Raw genomic sequence first — 18,932 nt, forward strand, 5'->3', positions numbered from 1 at the left:
CTATTTTTTTACAGCATTATGATCAGAAAACAGAAGTGAATATTTGGTTTCTTCTAAGGAAACCTGGTGTAATTTTAAAACAATGGTAAAATAAGTGGGAGTTATAGAATGGGAAGCAAACCAGATTTTTAGATAAGTATCTATTAATAGAAACTAGAAACTAGCCAGTGTAGCTGCATTGACTGTTTGGGTATTAGGCAGGGCTACACAAGATACAATCATTGCTCAGAGCAATAGTGTCTGTATCATTTTAGTATTAGGTTTGTTTCTTTCAAAACTTTCACCACTGTGCTAAATGTAAGTTCTTGGAGACTTTTTTTTTTAAAAAAACAGATTCTCTTCCAATTAAATATTTGCAGTAGTGATTTATTTTTCACTTACTTTCTGTGCCAATACTGTTGAGAGGAATTGGGTCTACTGGAGAAATGTAGCCATCTAGCTCCAGCAAGAAAATGTTACATTTCACTTAAAGCACTCAGAAATCCCGATAATATTATAATTTACTTCCAGTTTTTTCCTTTAGATTTTTATGAAGGATGGATGGTTCAAACATTTTGGTAGATTAATGAAATATATAATCAAGTGGAAAGTGCAAATTTGAATTAATGAGCTTTTTTAACGGTCACTTTCAAATTTTTTAATGATCACTTTCTCTGTGTCAAAAGAAACACACATCAGCGATACCGAACCACTGGCTGTGGTGAAAGGCTCACTTGCTAAATGCTTATTACTGTCATTACATTACAAATGTCGGTTTCCAAAAAATGATCTAACTTAGCAGTTGTAGGGCTATCTCACTTACAGCCTTTGTCTTTCACTGGTCCTTTTTTCCTGCTAGCCCAATGCCAAAATGAAAATTAAACATACTTTCATTCAAAAGGAAAAGGTGTTCAGGTTTATGAAATATAAATTAAGGCTTTGGGGAGGAAAAAAGTGGCAACATTTACTGTTTAAATGGGAGATGGCTTCTAACTAGTGATTAAAGGGAGAGATTTTAGTGTCACTTTTAACTCTGTCTAGAATACAGTAGGTGGGAACAATTAAAAAGCCACAAGAACTCTGAAATAAGGGCTGTTTGTGCATTCACAGTTCTTATAAACTGAAGAGGATGAAAGAGGCTTTTTTCTCATTGTCACTTGCTTTCTATGTCTGCTAGTATTATGCTGGTGTATATGGCAAAGGCAGACTTTTTTAAAATGCATGCATGCGGATTAGGGTCAAGCCCTGTGTATCAGTAATGCAGTAAGCCTCGTCCATACCACTGCAGTGAGCGAGCCTACCAACAGCAGCGAGATGCTTTAATTGAGACATGCTGTCAAAGTGACAAACACATTTGCATACAGTCTATTTATTTTCGTTGGAAAGGTCTGCAGTCTGCTGTTGGTTGAACATTCTTAATCAGCTCGCTGTAAGTGAGCCGGCAGCTAGCTGTCCTATGCTAGGTGCTTCTCTTCATTACATGACAGATTAGCTAAAGGGGGATGGGCTAGCAAGCCAGCAGCAACCTTTAATTTTAACTCATTATCTCTCACCCTATAGTGAGGTAGTTCCTAGCTTTTCCAAATACAGCTGTGTATCTGCAGTTATTAGGCTACAAAAAATATCAGTAAAATATCTTGAAATGTCTTTGAATGTATAGCACCTCCGCTGATTGTTCTCAAAAAATTTAGCAGCAATTATCTAACTGTATGAGATTCTGTAGTGTTGTGGCTCATCTGGGCAACTGGTTATCAGGCATTGTTTGAGAGGGTTGTTTAGTATGGAATTGTTTTAACAGTTGTTTACGTAATACTAAGACATTGTGGGAAAGCTCTCCTTGATTGTGAAAAGAAAGATTTTAGCCAGATAGCCTAGGGCAATGCAATAAAGATTTAAACAAAGTGTTCTTTATAAGACTACAAGAGGAGATGAAAGTGGAAGGGCAGCGTGACCACAGCTTTTTGTCCAGTTTAACTTTGCATGCTTTTTTGGTTTACTCAGGTTGTACCTTTAATATTGACCCTCAGATCAACCAAAGACAAGCAGCTATCATCATGGACTCTATGAGGCAATACAACTGCACTCAACAAGTAGCAAGAGCAATGCAGGAGGCAACCAAGGTTTAATGAGTGGGGAGAAGAGGGAATGATTTTCAAGCCAAGAGAACAATTCTAATGAATAGTATGCAGTACTGAATAGTACTCTCTGTTTTGGGGAAAAGTAAGGTTGATTATAGTAGAAGATGCAATGCTGTAGAAGATACAATTACAACTTATAAATACTTAAAGGGTGGGTGTCAGGAAGATGGGGCCAGGCTCTTTTTAGTGGTGCCCGGGAACAGGACAAGAAGTAATGGGCATAAACTTGAGCATAGGAAGTTCCACCTAAACATGAGGAGGAACTTCTTTCCTTTGAGGGTGGCAGAGCCCTGGCACAGGCTTCCCAGAGAGGTGGTGGGGTCTCCGTCTCTGGAGACGTTCCAAACCCGCCTGGACGCGTTCCTGTGCAGCCTGCTCTAGGGGACCCTGCTCTGGTGGGGGGGTTGGACTAGATGATCTCCAGAGGTCCCTTCCAACCCTATCATTCTATGATTCTATGCAGGGAACATCGTTTGTGAATGTCATGTTATTGCTTGCTTTCTTCCTGCTTTTTGTCTTAAAACCTGACCAAAACTTACTTGAAACATCGGAACACATGCTGCGTATCCAACTACTGGCATCCGCTGCCATAGATGTCCTTGGGATCCTTCCTGTGGGGCAGGCAGGGCCAGCACTGCGAGCCCACCAACCATTGACCAGGGTCAGCTGGTGTTTGTGGGATGCGAGTGTTCGTAGCTTTTGCTTCCATGCATACACTCCCACTTTTTAGGTAGAATGCACATGTTTTTCTATGTCATCTTTCAGCTCTTTGGACAATAAACACTACACTGTGTCACTGTGACTATTTTGAACACGTGGCTTGCCCAAGCAAGCAGCGATTTAGGGGCTGCTTTGACAGGACCCAAAGATTGAAACACTGAGGTCTGTTGTGGTACTGGACATGTTTGATTTGGGTTGGGGGGTGGGGTGGAGGGTCTTGTTTGGTTGTTGCTTTGGTTTGTGGTTTTTTTATAAATGATGTTCATTTTCACCTAAGGGCTGCAGAAATTTTAGTTCTTTTGATTGTTCATAAGTCTTACTGGTTTATGTTCCAAATAAGGAAGAATGACTGTCTGAATACAGATGTTTTGATAGTATTTTTCAGATTCTGAGTTTGCGTTAAGCATAAGATGGGGTGAGCCTAGATTCTTTAAAAACAAATCTATACTCAGGAAGGTTTTCTCTGGAGCTTTTATACAGTCAGTAGCACAATTGGTCTAGTACAATTAAAACAACAAATGATAAGCTGCCAGAAGCATCATTTGTTGGGAAAGGGTATCATTTCATTAGAAGCGAGTTATACTGGTACTCCTGTTCAGCTCTCTGATTGTTTCCTCTCTGATTGTTTCTGTTATAATTCAAATGTCTTTTGTAAGCTTAGGTGTGTTTACATTTCTGTCGCTTATTTTTATCTACCAGCAAATAGAATATTTTATTCCATTTATTTACCTAAGGGTAAAGTTTAATAAAATACAAAAGACTCTTCCAAGTATGTCTCTGCTTAAGAGATTCAGTCATTCTGTTCTGGATGCAAACTAGAGAGAATTAGTATTCTTGGGGCTAATGTAAATAACTATGAAACAAACGGAAAGTGTGTTCTTGTATTAAAGCAGCTTATCTGACTGTGAAAAGTCTTGTCCAGGTTCTCTTCCCAGATGGCTCTTAGTGATGTTAAACTTTTGTGGGCCATAAAATGGAAATTGCCAGCTTATTTGCTGTTTTGATCATTTGCTGTAAACGAACGTGTTCCTTTTTCCCATTCATGATCTGCGCTTAGGCATACAGAACAAACAACTCTGCTTTGTAGGGCAGGTTTCTTCTGCAAGAAGATTAAACAGCATTAAGAGGTCAGGGGGAAGATGGGGAGATACCCAGCCAGCTACATTCCAGAAATGCAAAACTGGATCGCTGAGGCCAGGGGCAGCAGAGGGAGGGATTATCTCCAGGGAAAAAGAGATGAAGTAGGGAAGGGAGGAAGGCTCCCGTGCCAGACCCTGTGACTCGCTTCACACCCAGGTGCTTTGGAACAATAGCAGATTCCCCTGGATCACAGCAGGCATTGTGTGGCACTGAGGTAGAAACCAAAGGGGAAAGGGGAAAACAAGTGCTACGGTTGCAAAGCCAGCCCCCTGTTCTTGCCACTCTGAACTCTTCTGACAATAGATACCTTCATTAAGAAAATGAGCTTCCATTCCACTCTTCCCCACTGATGAGCAATATGGTCTCCCCGTTCCTTTCTGCTCAGCCACATGGAGTTTCCTTCTCTCTCTCTTCATTTGACTCTTCATGGACGTAGCAAAAGTATAAGCCTGGTTCTTTAAAAATATTTTGTTTTCAGAAAGCATATTTTCTGCCCTCATTTATTCTCACTCCTTTCTTTGACTGTTCCTTTCAGAAAGGAATTCACTGTTGCTCAGTAAGTCCCCTTGCAAAAAAGGCAAGTGTATTGGCCCGGAAGCACTTGTCCATCTAATGTCTGCTTGAGACTACGCACATGTCCCATCAGCTTCTTAGGGGACAGTGTTTCTTAGTCAGGGGAGTAAAAACAAAGTCAATGGACAAGAAAGTTAATTCATTTGATTGAAATTCGGCTTTGTGGTGCACAAGATTTGCAGAAATGGCAATCCATGGGATAGGAGTTATCTAACTAAAAGTCTTGCACTCTTGTCATGCGTGTAAATATTTGACAAGTGGGACCTGGCGCTCTCTTTAGGAAGATGTACACCACCTGCAGAGCATACCCAAAGGTTACCATCTCTCATGCACTCACTTGCCAGTATTTTCTAATGAGCAGCCGGACAGCTATGTCTTCTTCAGCTGCTACAGCAATGTCGTGTGTCTGGAGCTCACGCAATGTAGGAATTCATGCTTTGCAATAAGATTACGTGGCTGCAGCCCTGCATCCAGCACGTGTGTTCATCCATGAAAAAGCGCATTCCAGACTATGGCTTTTAGTGTTTTCCAACTGTCTTGACATTTCAAGCGCTTCTTAAACAGGGATGTTCAGAATAAATTTATTGCCCTGGGTACATGCAAGTCAGATGCTTAGACGTATGGAGAAACTACTGTGGTTGAGCCAACCTCCTAGGGCTTTGTGACAAGCAATAGCAGCTGTAACATGTCTGCAGAATTTCCTTGTTAGTCCTGTTATGTTGAGGAACCCATAAATATCTTGTAGAGAGTGTCTTGGTCCATCACTGCTGGCATGTGGAAGAATTGCGCTTTATAAATAATACATACGTATAAAATAAATACAGCAGTACATGCAAGGCTAACCAAATCACCTAGATTGACAACTTGAGAAAAGCTCAGAGTCTTATGGATGGATGCCTTGCTTAGTCTATCAATGCAGATCAGCATCCAGAAGCTTCTTATGTATTACTTATGAAGTTGATACGTGCAGTTAGGCCAGCACTGTCTGAATTGACCTCTGGGCCCCTGGATTAAACTAGAAGATTAAAGGCAGAGAATATGTGAAACATATGATTCTTCTAACTTCTAACCCCACTGTGATGGCTTGTTTGGCCAGGCATTTTTTGGATTTGCCCTTCAGAACTGCACTGATTAATACCAAGTAAAAGGGTCGTGGAGTGCTGTGCTACAGATACCGGAGCCGTGTACTTTTGTGTGTGTTTGTGTAGGAGTAGCCCCCTAATTATGCAGACTTCCTCGGTGAATGATGAAGCTGAGCGAAGCAGATAGTCATTGCTGTTTATAGAACTCCTTAAATGAGAGACTCTCTCTCTCTCTTTTTTTTTTTTCTGTACAAGTATTCTGCTTGCTAGAGAGGAATAGCTGTTAAAAGATAATAAGGGATATGTTCATTTTCCAACATTTTAAATCATGTGGGTTGCATGATCTCCTTGATTTGAATTCCAGTATCAGGCCCACAGAAAGCCCAATGTAAAGCTGACAAAATGGCCAGTTAAAAAAGAAAACACGCACAAAATAGTGTGGCTTTTTTCTTTAATATTGCATTGCTGGATTTTCCAGTGTTTTAAATGAAAAATATATGTAGTTAGTTCCATGTTGACAATGTCCTTGAGGATTTGACAGTGAGATTTTCCAGCAGTTGCTCTTCGTTAGAATCCTGGTGGTGTTTAATAAGGCAGCCGAACTGCTGGCACCTTCGGTTCTTGTTTGTTCTCCGAGGGCTCGGGGCTGCTGCAGTAAGCACATCGACCAGGGCTGATCATTACAAGGGCGTACGCCACCATGAATAAAAATGTCACACGTTTTCCCATCTCACAGCGGTACAAAATGTCAGTCCTGTCAAACAGACATTGCAGGTAGCAGTGAGCAGTCAGTACAAATTGGGAAGCCGAATATTCCCCCAGCTTTCTGATATTCTTCATTTGAAGCAGAAGAAAAACAGTTGTTAACCTATTAGCTGTGATTTTAAACTCTGCTGAGATAGTAGATGGATAGACTTTAACACATGGGGATAAATATATTCCTGGGGTCTGGGATTTTTTGCAACATGCCTCCATCCATGTATGTTCAGAAACAGATAGAATGAAAACAAGCCACTACAAAATAGACCTCATTTTGGTAGAACTCCTTTGGAAATTTGAACATCATCTCAATGAGATTCTTTCTCAAATCCTTCCCTGTTTTATCTCTGCGAATAGTTCTGCAAAGAAAAACCAACAACCATCCTTGCTGTTTTGCTAGTAATTCACAAAGGGCATGGTTCAATGAGTTGAGGGAGTTTTCTCTCATGGTCCTTTCATCATGCAATAATGTAACAGATCATCGTGATTTTATGCTCTCTCTGTACGAATGAAAGTTATGCTGCTTTCGGGCTAAGGCATCTCATGCAATGTAGCGTCCATGGGATATATTATTTTCTGGGAGTTAGACATGCCTTCGTACCATGAACACACGTGTGTGTTCACCGAGTTATCTGTCTAGGACTGAGGTGTGGTTATTGTCAGGATTCTGCTGTTATTGCAGGGTCCAGAAAAAATCTGATGCAAAAAATGAGGTGCAAAGGAGGTGATAAAATATCAAAGAAATAACAAAAATGGTACTAAGTCACCAGTGGTTGCCCTGGGGGACAAGGAAAGCAGGTAAAATGGGCTGCAGTGGTCTATGTAAAAGTGAGTATCTCAAAGAAATTTATGTAGAAGTCCATTCTGTAAGTAGAAATTTCTTTGTTTTTTCTCTAATACCTTCTGAGAACAAAAAAATGGTGTACGCGTTTAAGGTAGTGAATTGTTGCAAATTACCCCCTTACCCAAACGGCATTGATTGCTGAAGCAAATTGCAAAAGGAAAGCTCAGCAAGGAACACTCGTGTCAAACACTACAAAACAGAACAGAGCGGTTGGAAAGTGGATTAAAAGAATGCTGGGGTCCCTTCAACCCCTGCCATTCTGTGTTTCTGTGATTTAGCTGTCTGCATATGATTCTTAGAGTCATCTAAGGCCTCACTATGTACAAACAAAATAGGAAACAAAATGCGTGAGGCTTTTTTGGACCAGAACGATGCTAAACTGCATTAAATATTTTGTGTTCCGTAGGCATCTGTTTCCTGTGGGAAGAGATAGCTACTACATAGAGCTTAACTTACAGTGGTTTTCAAAGTGTGGTCTGCAGGCACCTGGGAACTGTGCCAGGTAAATAAGAGGCTGTTGACAGTCATCTCCTTTGGAAAATGTCAGGAGTCTTCAAACTGCAAAGTGTTGAATAACATCAGTTTAATACAGTCAGGGTTGTTTTTTTTTTACACTGTTTTAGAAGAACTGAATGCTTGTATAGATGGGAGGAGGTCAGGGTTTATTTTCAACTGCACAGCAGATAAAAAGTGAAATGGAAGAGCTAAGTGGCCACAATCTCAAACTGTATTGATATCATCTTTTGTGGGTTTTGTACTGCTTGTTTGCGTAGTATATGAACTTCCCTGTCGCTGGAGCTAGGAAGAAATCAGAGGTCTCGACAGGTCTTTAAACCACGGATACCATTACAAGTTAACGACTGCTACAGACTGTTCCTCCGATCAACATCATATAAGAACTCACGGTACTTGGGGCATGGCCTGAGTATGTGTCTGCTCAACACTTACTGCACACATAGAAAAACATATCCATCTAATTCTCAAAATTCTTCCTTCTTTCTGTAATTGCAGGCAGAAGAAATAAAATACCATTCAATTCTGCAGCCAAGGGGTTTATTATTTAAGCCATGTGTTTTTAGAATAGCATCAGTTATAAACAATAATAATCCACAGTAGTGTAACCTGTGGTTTAGGATTTTCTGTTCCTGGCACTCTTCCATAACCAGCAGATTGTAAGATGTAGCTGAGGCCTATTTGCTTCATCCTTAAAAGGTGGAACCTTTTAACTTGACAAGATATACTTGATCCTGATACCATGCTCCTGCTTTCATTCTTGGTTTTAGGAGAGATCTGCATCTGGTTAGTACCATGTAAGCCCTAGATTTAAAGCAAACTGTGGTATGTTGTACATTATAGTATTTAATATTTTTAAAAGTTTGCTATTCTGGGATTATTTGTACAGTGTGAGATTAGTAGATGGACATTATCAATGCTGACAAATGAGGATGAGTTATCAGTGCTCTGTGTCTAGAGGCACCATAAAAAGATATTTTTTACCCTTGATTAGGAAGGACAGAGTTCGCCTCAGCCAGGAAAGAGAGGAAGCAAAGGTAGACTTTGAGAAAACCCTTTTCTTCCCCTTTAATAAAGAGTGAGTTTCCTCTCAGTGGCTTTGGGATGGACCATGCATCTTTGGCACTATCCCATGACACCAGATATGACTGCAATAAAGATCCTTATTCAGTATTAGGGAAAACAGGAGAGTATAGGCACCTACCTTTCATTTCCTTCTCTTAGTGTCTATTTCTCTGTTATGGAACAGAAGAGTCCTGGCTAGAAAGGTAAGGAAATAATTCTTGTTTTTATCATTAAACTAATCAGAGCATTTAATTGTGACAGTCTCTGTCCCTTTCATAAATTCTTGGCACAGCTATAAGCATCGCAGCATTTTTGCCAGATTCATTCTACCTTCCCAATCTACAAATAGGGCTCGAAGAATGAGGCATCCCTTAAAACATGGAGATTATTTTTATCACAGGACCCAGCAGGTTTCTGTTGAAGTATTTCAGAGTGTAAATTAAAAATATATGCTGTAAAGCATACACCGTTCTTGTTATCCTAGTTTGTGAGCTGTACATATGGGAGTATGTAAAAAGTAGTGTGCGCGCCGTGCAGGGATCTGGATGGATAATAAAACAGCTGCCTCATAGATTCCATCTGCTTTCTATACTGAATCTTTTTAGGTACCATACATTTTTCGGTGTTGTTATCTTCTCCTTTTTTTTTTTTTTTTTTATTGAGTGTTTGGTTGAGGTCCAGCCTATTCTTCCATCGTCAGCACTTCAGATCTTTTGCAGCATGATGTGTTTGAGCATGGATACTCAGGACAGTGCATCTCTCTCCCACGTCGCATTGTGTTTAGAACATACTAGCAGCTTTTAAACCAGTCCTGAATTTCTTAAGGAAATAAGATATTCATATAGAAAAGCTTTGCTTTGAAAATTATTAAAAACACCCCTCACTACTAATTGAGAAAGAGAAACACTTCCTTCTACGTGTACAAACAAACCAGTTTTCATCTATTTGTTTCCTTTATGCATTTTTTTCTAGTTGCACTTGTTGCTGCATATGAAATAGCACCTCTAATTTACTCATAAAGGCTCTGTTTTGAATACCGCTTAAAAAAAATCTCAACAGATATCCACAATTAGTTTGAGATAATATTCTGCTTATGAGCTGTTACTTCGCTCATAAGTATGATTTTTTTAGGAATGTTTTCTCTAGTGTAAAAAAACCTAAATAGCTGTATTGTGAAAGCTCCTTGGATATATAATAGCTACTTTATGAGATGAGGGATCTATAGTTTTTAAATAGAGTTTTTACAGTGTAAAAATCAATGTAAGATTTTTCTTTCTCCAGCATCTCATTCATAGCTTAAAATCACTTGTCTGATAATTAGTAAAACAGAGCAAGATCTGCAGTCATAAAATTTGCTTTCTGCAAAATTTCTGTCTTGTTGCTTCATAAGTATTTAGAACAGGACAATTAAGAAAATAGCTAGAGTAAAAAGGTATGCTGGTAAAAAAGTGCTAATTCAGACATTTCTCCCCTTCATAGAAAAAACTATAGTATATACATTTAGGAACATTCCTAGAATAGTAATTTAGCAGCTTTTAGCAATGTAGCCATGTGCTGTTTTGTGCCTGTTCATCCTTACAGCACAGGTAATTAAGTTGATATTCCAACACAGCTTCCCCTACTGACCTTTTAGAAACAACGTGTTTTGCTGCATTAACAAATTAACTTCAAATCAGTGGCTTTTCCAGTAAATATGTTCTTCATATAGTATGAATATACTTGCTTATCCCATTCTAGTGACAGATATTAACATCAACATTAAAAATGAAGCTCTGGTAAAGGGCAAAGAACTGTTATCTCCTGGTGGGCCTCCCCGTCAGTTACTCCTCGCCATCCTTTGCCTGTTCTGTTCTGTGCTTGACAACATTGATTTCAGCCAAACTATTTCCCTGTCCGTATTTAATCGAGAGAACACGCTGCTGTGAATATGTAGTTTTGTCTTACCATTCTATTCAGATCTCTTTAGGGTTCACAAGTGTAGTATGGGGTGCGATACATACAGGACCTCACAGTGAACTTTGTTTCTGGCGGCACTTCAGTGGATAAGATAAACGTGAATCTGAGTGTTGGATTTGAGTGTGGTGTTACAAGTGCTGAGGTCACAGTTCTGACAGTTAAGTTAACACGATGCCTATTTAAAAGTCCAAGAGACGCAAAAGTTTCTACACCTTTAATCTTTTCCCAAAGCAGCATTTGTATGTGTCTTTATTGTGGAAACACATATAGAATTATTTTTGATCAGAGATGAAAGCTAAATCATATGTGATATTTAAATCTCAGCTGGAAAAAATAATCCAGTGACAGAATAAGGATATGAAAGTGTTAGCTCCTGCAAAGGAGTAGTTTAGTGTTACTGAGTAGATCTGCCTGTAACCATCACCCAAAGAAAACCATCTCTTTGATCAGCAGCATCAGGAAGTGTCTGATAGAGGCCCTTTGTGTGCCAATGCCAATGGGCTATGTCTTCTGCTTTGCCAAACCCCTTTCTTCACCCCAGTGTTTGCAGTTAACTCAGCCATGGTGTGCGTTTCAGTATTAACCTTTTCCCTGTTAGACCTGGACTCCGGGACCCATAGGTGTCCCTCAGCGGGGTGGGTGGGTACAAGGACCTGCCTTTAGCCCGGCTCTGGGGAGCACTGCATGGCTGGGCCATGCCTGCGCTGCTCTGGGAGCAGATGTGGTGTATGCCTGTGCTGCCCCTATCCTTGAAAATTAAACTTCAGCATTTGTTTTTCTGCTTGTTCAGAAAGCACTGCTGGGATCTCACTTTAGGAGGGTATTTGGCTGAGTTAGAACTCCTTTCCTGCGCCAGACCTGCTTCCCACCCCTCTGCAGTTTGTCAGAGCATTACGTGCTCCGTGTGCTGACCTGCACATAAACAGAAACCTAATATGAGAGAAATCCCACCTCTGGTATGTACACCAAATAACTGCTTCTAGATGTTGCATCAGGAATATGGCATATATCTGTGAAACTACTTTCTTCACATAGTTTTTATGCAGTACTTTGCTTATTTGCCTGGGAGTCCCACTGTCTTCTCCTCACCTGAGTTTTCATTTCAGCTTGAAACTCTTGGCTTACACATGAATGTATAGGGTAATTTTTATTTTCACTGACATAGAACTAAAATTATACTTGCACAACATGTGCCCTAGCCTTGTTCTAGCCTTGGGCAAACTAGAGCATTCTGTCTGAAGTCTTCCTATGATCTACAGAAAGAAAAAACTTCTTCCTTTTCCTTCCCTCCATCCTTCCTTCCTTTTCCATCTAACTGAATTCTGCATTACAGAACCTTGACCAAAAATGAGGCAGTTGAAACTTTTGCTGGAATGTATCAGTGCTGCTTCTTGTATAGACTCCCCTTGTGTATCCTGTGTCTTGTCCAGTATCTTGCCACTCACATAAAAATACCAGCTTTTACGGAGAAATAAGAAACTTTCCTGTGGGTAGATGCAGAATTTTAACTGCTGTCTGAGGAAAGCTTCTCAAGATGCTGATGCAACAGATGACAGTGAAAAAGTAGCTATCCATCCTTTCCTTCACTTGGCAATCTTGTAGCAAGGCCATGAATTCGAATGATGATTTATTTTTTTAAGGGTAGATCCATAAGGAGTTTTAACTATGAGTCTTCAAAGCTATGGATTTATCAGTAAATTGTGGCTGGACTGAATTCCATCTGGAATTCAAGATGTCGGTCTGCGTGGCATTGATTTGCCATGTGATAACTTCAGAAGGGAAGAGGAGAGGAGAGTTCAGTCAATGAAAAGGTAAGTTGGGAAGAGCAGAAGGATGAATCAATGCTGATACCAACAGAAAGCTTAGTAAAACGGAAGAGAACGCTGGGACTAGGTGACTGCAGGTACGACATCACACTTGAGCTTATGATTTTATATTGTGTTAAAAAAAGTCTATTGGAATCACAAATAAATAAGTAAAGAATTTTTTTTTTTAAAATCTATGTCACTTCACAATCCCCAAATAAAATGGACGCTAAGGTAACCTCAGTAAATGTAGATAACTCATGTGTGAGTCATAAACCTTGAGAAATTCTGTCTTCAGTAGTCCTTGGTCCTGGAGTTGAGTAATTAAATGAGAATCACAGCTCATATTTAAGAAGAGTTTTTGACCCTGTTGAAATGAGAGAAAAATGGAAAACAGCATGGACTTAGGCTTATCATTCAGAGACCAAAAGGAGAAAAAAAAATAGAGAGACAGTTTTGAGTTGTAGGCCACCATCATGATGTTTTAAGGTATCACTTGCAATTGTTGGCCAATTAGGACTAGCAGGAGTAAAATATTAATGGTGTGTGTGGTTTGGCTACAAGCAAGGAGTATGCAATGAGAGGGCAGCCCTGTTACACTCCTCCACATTGTACTGGAATATCTAAAGCTGTTGCTCTCTTGTGCGCTCTCTGACTGGGGATGGATAGTCTTCAGTTCACATTAGTAATTCAGCTGAAAAGAGTGCCAATATTGGTGAATCTTCTAACACAAAGCACAGTTTTCTGATACCCCCAAATATTTTAAAACTTGATTTTATTGCTGTTGTCTCATTAAACAGTGATGTGGCAGATAATTAACAAATCCTGCCACACATTTTCTCAGAAAAATATTTTTCCACCAGCGAGTACACGGTGGGTGAGTAACGTTCAGTTGTACATGTCCTTGCAGTGACTATAATCAATGTATTGACCATTTTGCCGGCAGGTAATCCTCAGCTACTGTGTTGTCTCTCCGTCTTGCTCTCTGAAGGGCCTGCCTTTGTCACACTTTTTTCAGAAACTTTAATCACACTGCATTGGTTCATCAGCTATTGCTGTTGATGCTACAGTCTTGCAGTGTTTCCTCAAAAATTATCCTGGCTTTTGCTATAGAAAGGAAAAACTGATTCCCAAATGAAAGAAGCTTCCAGGGCTGTAGTATGGTGTTTGGAACAAAAAAACATGTTCAGTGATATGAACTAATACTGAAGAAATTATAACATCAACATGTTAAGTAACACCTCTTATATCAATAAAAACCTATTTGTCCAGCATTAAGATAGTAATGGAAAACAAACGGTGCTCAAGACACTGCTCGACATGGCTTTAGGAAAATTCCCCACCTAAATAACCTACTTGAGAACTTTCTAACGTAGAAATGTTCACAATTTCTAGGTAAGTAAAAGAGAAGAAATAACAAAGGGAAGCATATATGCAGGAGGTGTAAAAAATTTGAAAAAAAAAAAAAAAAGAATAATAATTACATCTTGTTTTTCTGCTTCATCAAATACTTTGCCTAAGTTGCTAGGTGGTAAGTGGATGTCTTTTAAGTAACTAGAAAAGTGCAAATTTTAGATTTTTCATCTGTTCCATTATGCTTCTGAAACATAATGGAAAATAAGTATGCTGTGTCACATAACAGAAGTTAAATATATTTTAAGATTGTGCTGTCAGCCCGAGCAGATAAGATGGGAAGATACACAGCAGCATAACTCAACTTCTGTGACTGAACTGAGTAATATAAGGTACAGAAGAGAAGCAGCTTGATGGGGCTAACGGCAGCCACCTCAGCTTGCCACCCTGTCATTTCTCTCTTTGTTCTCTTTGTTTTCATGCTTGCTTTCTTGGAAAACACAGAGGGAAGCTATCACATGGAATAATTCTGGCCTCAGCTCTCCATCCCAAGTGTCCTTTTTTTTTCCCTCACCCACCCCAAAAAGCTGAGCCAAGTCCATGTGTGCAGTCTGGCACTCCTTCATTGAGAACACGAGTAAGGAGACATGAACCAATGGATGCAAAAGAGTAATTTAATGGGAAATTTCAAAGAAAAGTCTGAAGAGATGCAAGAAGAGAATTAAAATGGTGTGAAAAAGGGTAGGCTGGAGTTCTACTATTACACAGTGCGAGGGTAGTTGAGAGAAAACGTCTGTCAATCTAGAATAAAGGCTGTGCTAGTAAGAAGTTAAGAACTGGAATTTTTTTTGAGAGAAATAGAGTAATATGTGTAAGCTTTCTTTTTCTGTCTGAAGAAGCTGACTCCCACTGCCAGTTCCTATTCCTTCTCCATGCAGCGGAGGGAATTTGTCTCTGGAAGGCCCAGGGGGCTGGGGCAGTGGTGCAGGCGGCTGGTGGTTCCCCTGTGCTCCCCACTGAGGGCTTTGCTTCCCCTCGAAGTGCTGATGCGGGTACACAAGCAGCCACAGGAAGGACGTTAACTTTGATCTTGTTCTCAATATCAAAGTTGTACTTTAGGATGGTTTTATTTAGAATCTCGTTAATTGTCAGTGGATTCCTTGTGTAACAGACTATACCTTAAGATGCCATCTGTGTGAGGAGAGTCGTGCTGCTGGCTCAGTCAAAAGCAACTGGATTGGAATAGCTCCAGTGCTGTTACAAAGCAATGAGTTGGCCAACTGCTAATTTAAAAAATGAGATACAAAAATAGGCATTTAATGCACTGTTCTGTCTTCATTAGAACTGTTGGTGATGGGGTTTTTAGTTTTCTTTACAACGACAGGACACACTTTGCTCTATCTAGGCAATGCATTCAAACCTTGATCCAGTACAGTGTCTAACCACGTGCTCATCTTTAACTGTATGGAAAGTTTAATTGACTTAGGGTTTTTTCCCATGCTCTTAAATGGCTTTGCTGGTTTGAGGACTTTGCTGTAAGTTTTCACAAGCATTAAAATAATTCTTGAGATTTTAGTGAAAGCTTTTTTAAATATCCTGCTTTGCAGGACTTTTTGCTTTTGCATAAATAGAACACTTGGACCTAGTGGTCCAAGAATCCACCTTGAGCATCTTTGTTGCTCATCAGTAAATGTTGGATGGTCTGGCCTGGAGTGCTGGTCGTGCTGCCTTTGGTTTGACATAAGCTTTGTTAAGCCTATGTCAACAGGCAGATGTAGCGACCTTTCCTATGGTGGCACTTTGTAGGTCATGAGGTTTCTCACTGCTTTGGGAGGGGGTGGAAAATAAAAGAAAGAAATGAAAAATTGCATTTTGTGAGGTGAGTATGATGTTAAGGTAAATCACGTGTTGTCATCCACTCATACTGCTTTTGCCACAAAATCAGAGGTGTTTTCGTGTAGGTGACTATTTAATTTAGTTTCCACTTTGATACAGCAGCAAAGACTACGTCCACCTCGGCCACCGCCTCCAAAGATACAGCGTTCATCTAGGCCCGTGAGTAGTTGGTAGTTTTGTTTCACTGCCACAGCTTAACACTGCCTGAATTACGCACTTAGTAGCATTACTAAACCTCGGTAGTTTGGATTGTCAAACTTTGCAAAAAAGCAATGTGTGAATTATGCTCCTAAACTCCCTTCTTCTCTGCTGCGGCACAGCCCTGGGACCTGCGTTTATTCTGCTTTTCTTTGACGAGTTCTGCAGCTTTCAGTCAGTTCTGCAGGTAACTGATGCTGCTGTTGCAAGAGTTGTTTTTACTTTTGCGGTGATTTCTTAAACAAAAAGTCTTGCTAGGCTGGCATAAGTTTTTAGCCAGTGAGCTTTTGAAGACTTGCACTAAACTCAAATATGAAAGGAAGCAGAAGTCTGAAGAGAAAGTATTTATTCTCTGCAAGTTATGCTTTAAATTAATTTGGGACGCTTAATTTTTCTCCATGGAATAGATGAGTGAGTACACATGAAGAAAGCGAAGTCTATATTTGGGCGGTAGAACATTAGTACCGCATTATGGATGATACACATATATACTTTATGTTCATTTACAATGCAAGCTGGGACTTTATGTAATTATATCGAATAAAAAATGTAGGCACAGCATGCTGGCCAGAGGAAGTGACTCTTCCACAGAAGAACGACACAGAAATTATTCTCAGTGCAATACCTGGACTGTATCAGGCAGGGATGCCTTATCTCAGCAGTTTTGCATTCAAAACGCGAACTGTAGGACAATTGTTAGATATTAACTATGCCAGATAGCTTTAAAAGTGGAGACTGTGCGGGATCTGCAACCAGAAAAGTGGTAACAGTTTAGAAGGGGTGTTGTTTTTTGCAACAGCCTTGGAAGATACTTATTTCTATTCAGGACTTTTGCTTTATGAATATAATTCCCCCAAAAGCCAAATACGTCTTCCTCTTGCTTCCTTGTACGTGCATAAGAGAGATGCAAGTTTTCAAATCTAATCTTGCTAAAACTTGTTAAAAGTATGTTTCAGATGAGCAGGCAACTGGTTAACAAGTGCACTTGGGTGTGTGTTAACTCTTGATCTTTGGTGCATGTTCCTGTGTTACATTTCAATAGCATGTGTTTCTTTTCCTCCTCTCTAATTCTGGGTGTTTAGCTTAACAGAGCCATTTTTATGGATTCCTGCTCTGAAGATTTTTGTTTTCTGTGTTTAAAAGGTAGCATTGACTATGCTTATATGTGTTTTCTTAAATGTAATTGATATGGGAGACCCTCCCAGGCACATTACAGTAGGAATGAACTTTCTGTGGTGCTCTGGGTTCCCACAGTGCGTCGTAGCCCTCTTGATTTGTGTTTGGCAGGTGTATGAGGGCACAGTGCGATTCCTTGGTACAAAAGTTGCTAAACAGTAATGTTCAGACTGAGTAATTTATTACATCAAAGTCTTGCTAAGCCTGTTTAATCTCCCAGCTGTAGTGCATTAACAGTCCTCACTATAATGTGTTTGTGTCAACTGTCTTTGCTCCCAATGTGATTGATAAAAGGTTGGAAATGTAATAATAAAAGCTCCTGTTGCATTCATCTAGCTGTGTCAATAAGTGGAACAGAAATGCTTCATTCATCAAGAGGAAATTCAAGATAAATGTAAATTATTATAATCACTCCCAAAAATATGCTTGTACCAAATATACATAAATTTGTTGTTGCTCAGAACTGTTATTTGGCTTTTAATAGTTGAAACACATTTTTGTGTGTGTAAATAATACTTTGTACAGGCTGTTTTTTCCCCTCTCCTAGTCTTGGCATATATTACAGAGGTGGCTATTGGCAAGTAATTTCTCCTAGCCTTCTACAGCAAGCACTGAATGAGGAGACCGGCTCCCTCTGCACTTCCAACCAAGTCCACATAATACCAGAATTCCTGAGAAATATTTAGTGTTTTCAGGATGTGTCTGTTATGAGGAGAAATCCATGGGCACTAGTCCTTGCAATATGAGTCATTACTAATAATCAAAACAAAAACGCAGACCGAAGAAAGGTTAAGGAAGCAGAACAGATATGTTCTTTACATTCTGCTGCTTTGGAAATGAGTTGTGGCAGTATTATGAAAGAGAGAAGGTTGTTGCTTATAATTAATAGAGATGTTTGCATTAATAGTGGCTGATTGAAAACTTCATTCAATTAGAAAAAGTTAAAATATAATAATTATGCATAAAGTTGATGGGGACAGTAATAAGCATATTTAACCCTTCCGTACTGGATGTTTACCTTTATTCTTTTGGCTGTGTGCTCATGTAATTGGATTTCCTTCATACTTTTGCATTTGATAAGCATTTAACCTTGCCTATTTGGCTACATAAGGCTCAAAATCCGGCAAGGAACTGGCTTGATTCCTGGCTTTTCCCTGCAGTCCCCCATGAACAATGCTCTAAATCCTACTTAGCATGTCACCCTGCACTTCACTGGTCTGGTGGCCCCTGGAGCCATCCAAAACTCTCATCTCTCTCCCTCATCACCCGGGGTACCACCCAAAAGGTGAAAGTGTTCACAGCATGATGACAGGCCAGCTTTACACATCATCTTCCAGCTCAGATTTAATTAAACAGGTTTCTTTCTTCCTCTCTTTTCCTCTTTCTCCTTCTCGCTCTTTTCTCCCCCCAGTTCCTCTTGCTGCTCGCCCCCCTCTCTCGCACACGCTCGCTCTCTCTTGCTCGCTCTCTCTCTCTGTTTTATCAACCCTAATGAAGCAGTATTCTTCATCGATCCTGCTGATTGCCAGCCCATTCCTTTTGTTTGTTGGCACCGAGCCATTCAGCCGCACTCTGACAGCTCAGCTCGTCTAATTAGCTCTGTTGTTCTTTTCCCCATGTTTCACCACGTTGCAAGTTCAGTTGAAGTTGCCACAAACTTAATCCTTCCATTCCTGCCATAAATTCACATTCTTAAGCCGTCTTTATTGTAGAGAGGAGCAGCCTTGTGTGGGGA

The 18,932-nt window shown here is 39.9% G+C and overlaps 1 protein-coding gene across 9 annotated transcripts in view; it reads left to right on the forward strand.

The window, feature by feature from the left end:
- Window positions 1–18,932, forward strand: part of DENND1A (DENN domain containing 1A) — a 206,678-nt gene that overhangs the window by 169,457 nt on the left and 18,289 nt on the right. For 5 of the 9 annotated variants that reach the window (XM_063353015.1, XM_063353006.1, XM_063353010.1 and 2 more), the window contains one exon: window positions 15,923–15,982. The exons of 2 other annotated variants lie outside the window; for them this stretch is intronic. In XM_063353015.1, coding sequence (XP_063209085.1) covers window positions 15,923–15,982 — 60 coding nt within the window. The remainder of the gene's footprint in view (window positions 1–15,922; window positions 15,983–18,932) is intronic. 2 more of the 9 variants (XM_063353007.1, XM_063353011.1) reach the window with 1 other exon arrangement.

Source organism: Chroicocephalus ridibundus, chromosome 15 (genome assembly GCF_963924245.1).
Source record: "Chroicocephalus ridibundus chromosome 15, bChrRid1.1, whole genome shotgun sequence".
NCBI lineage: Eukaryota > Metazoa > Chordata > Aves > Charadriiformes > Laridae > Chroicocephalus > Chroicocephalus ridibundus.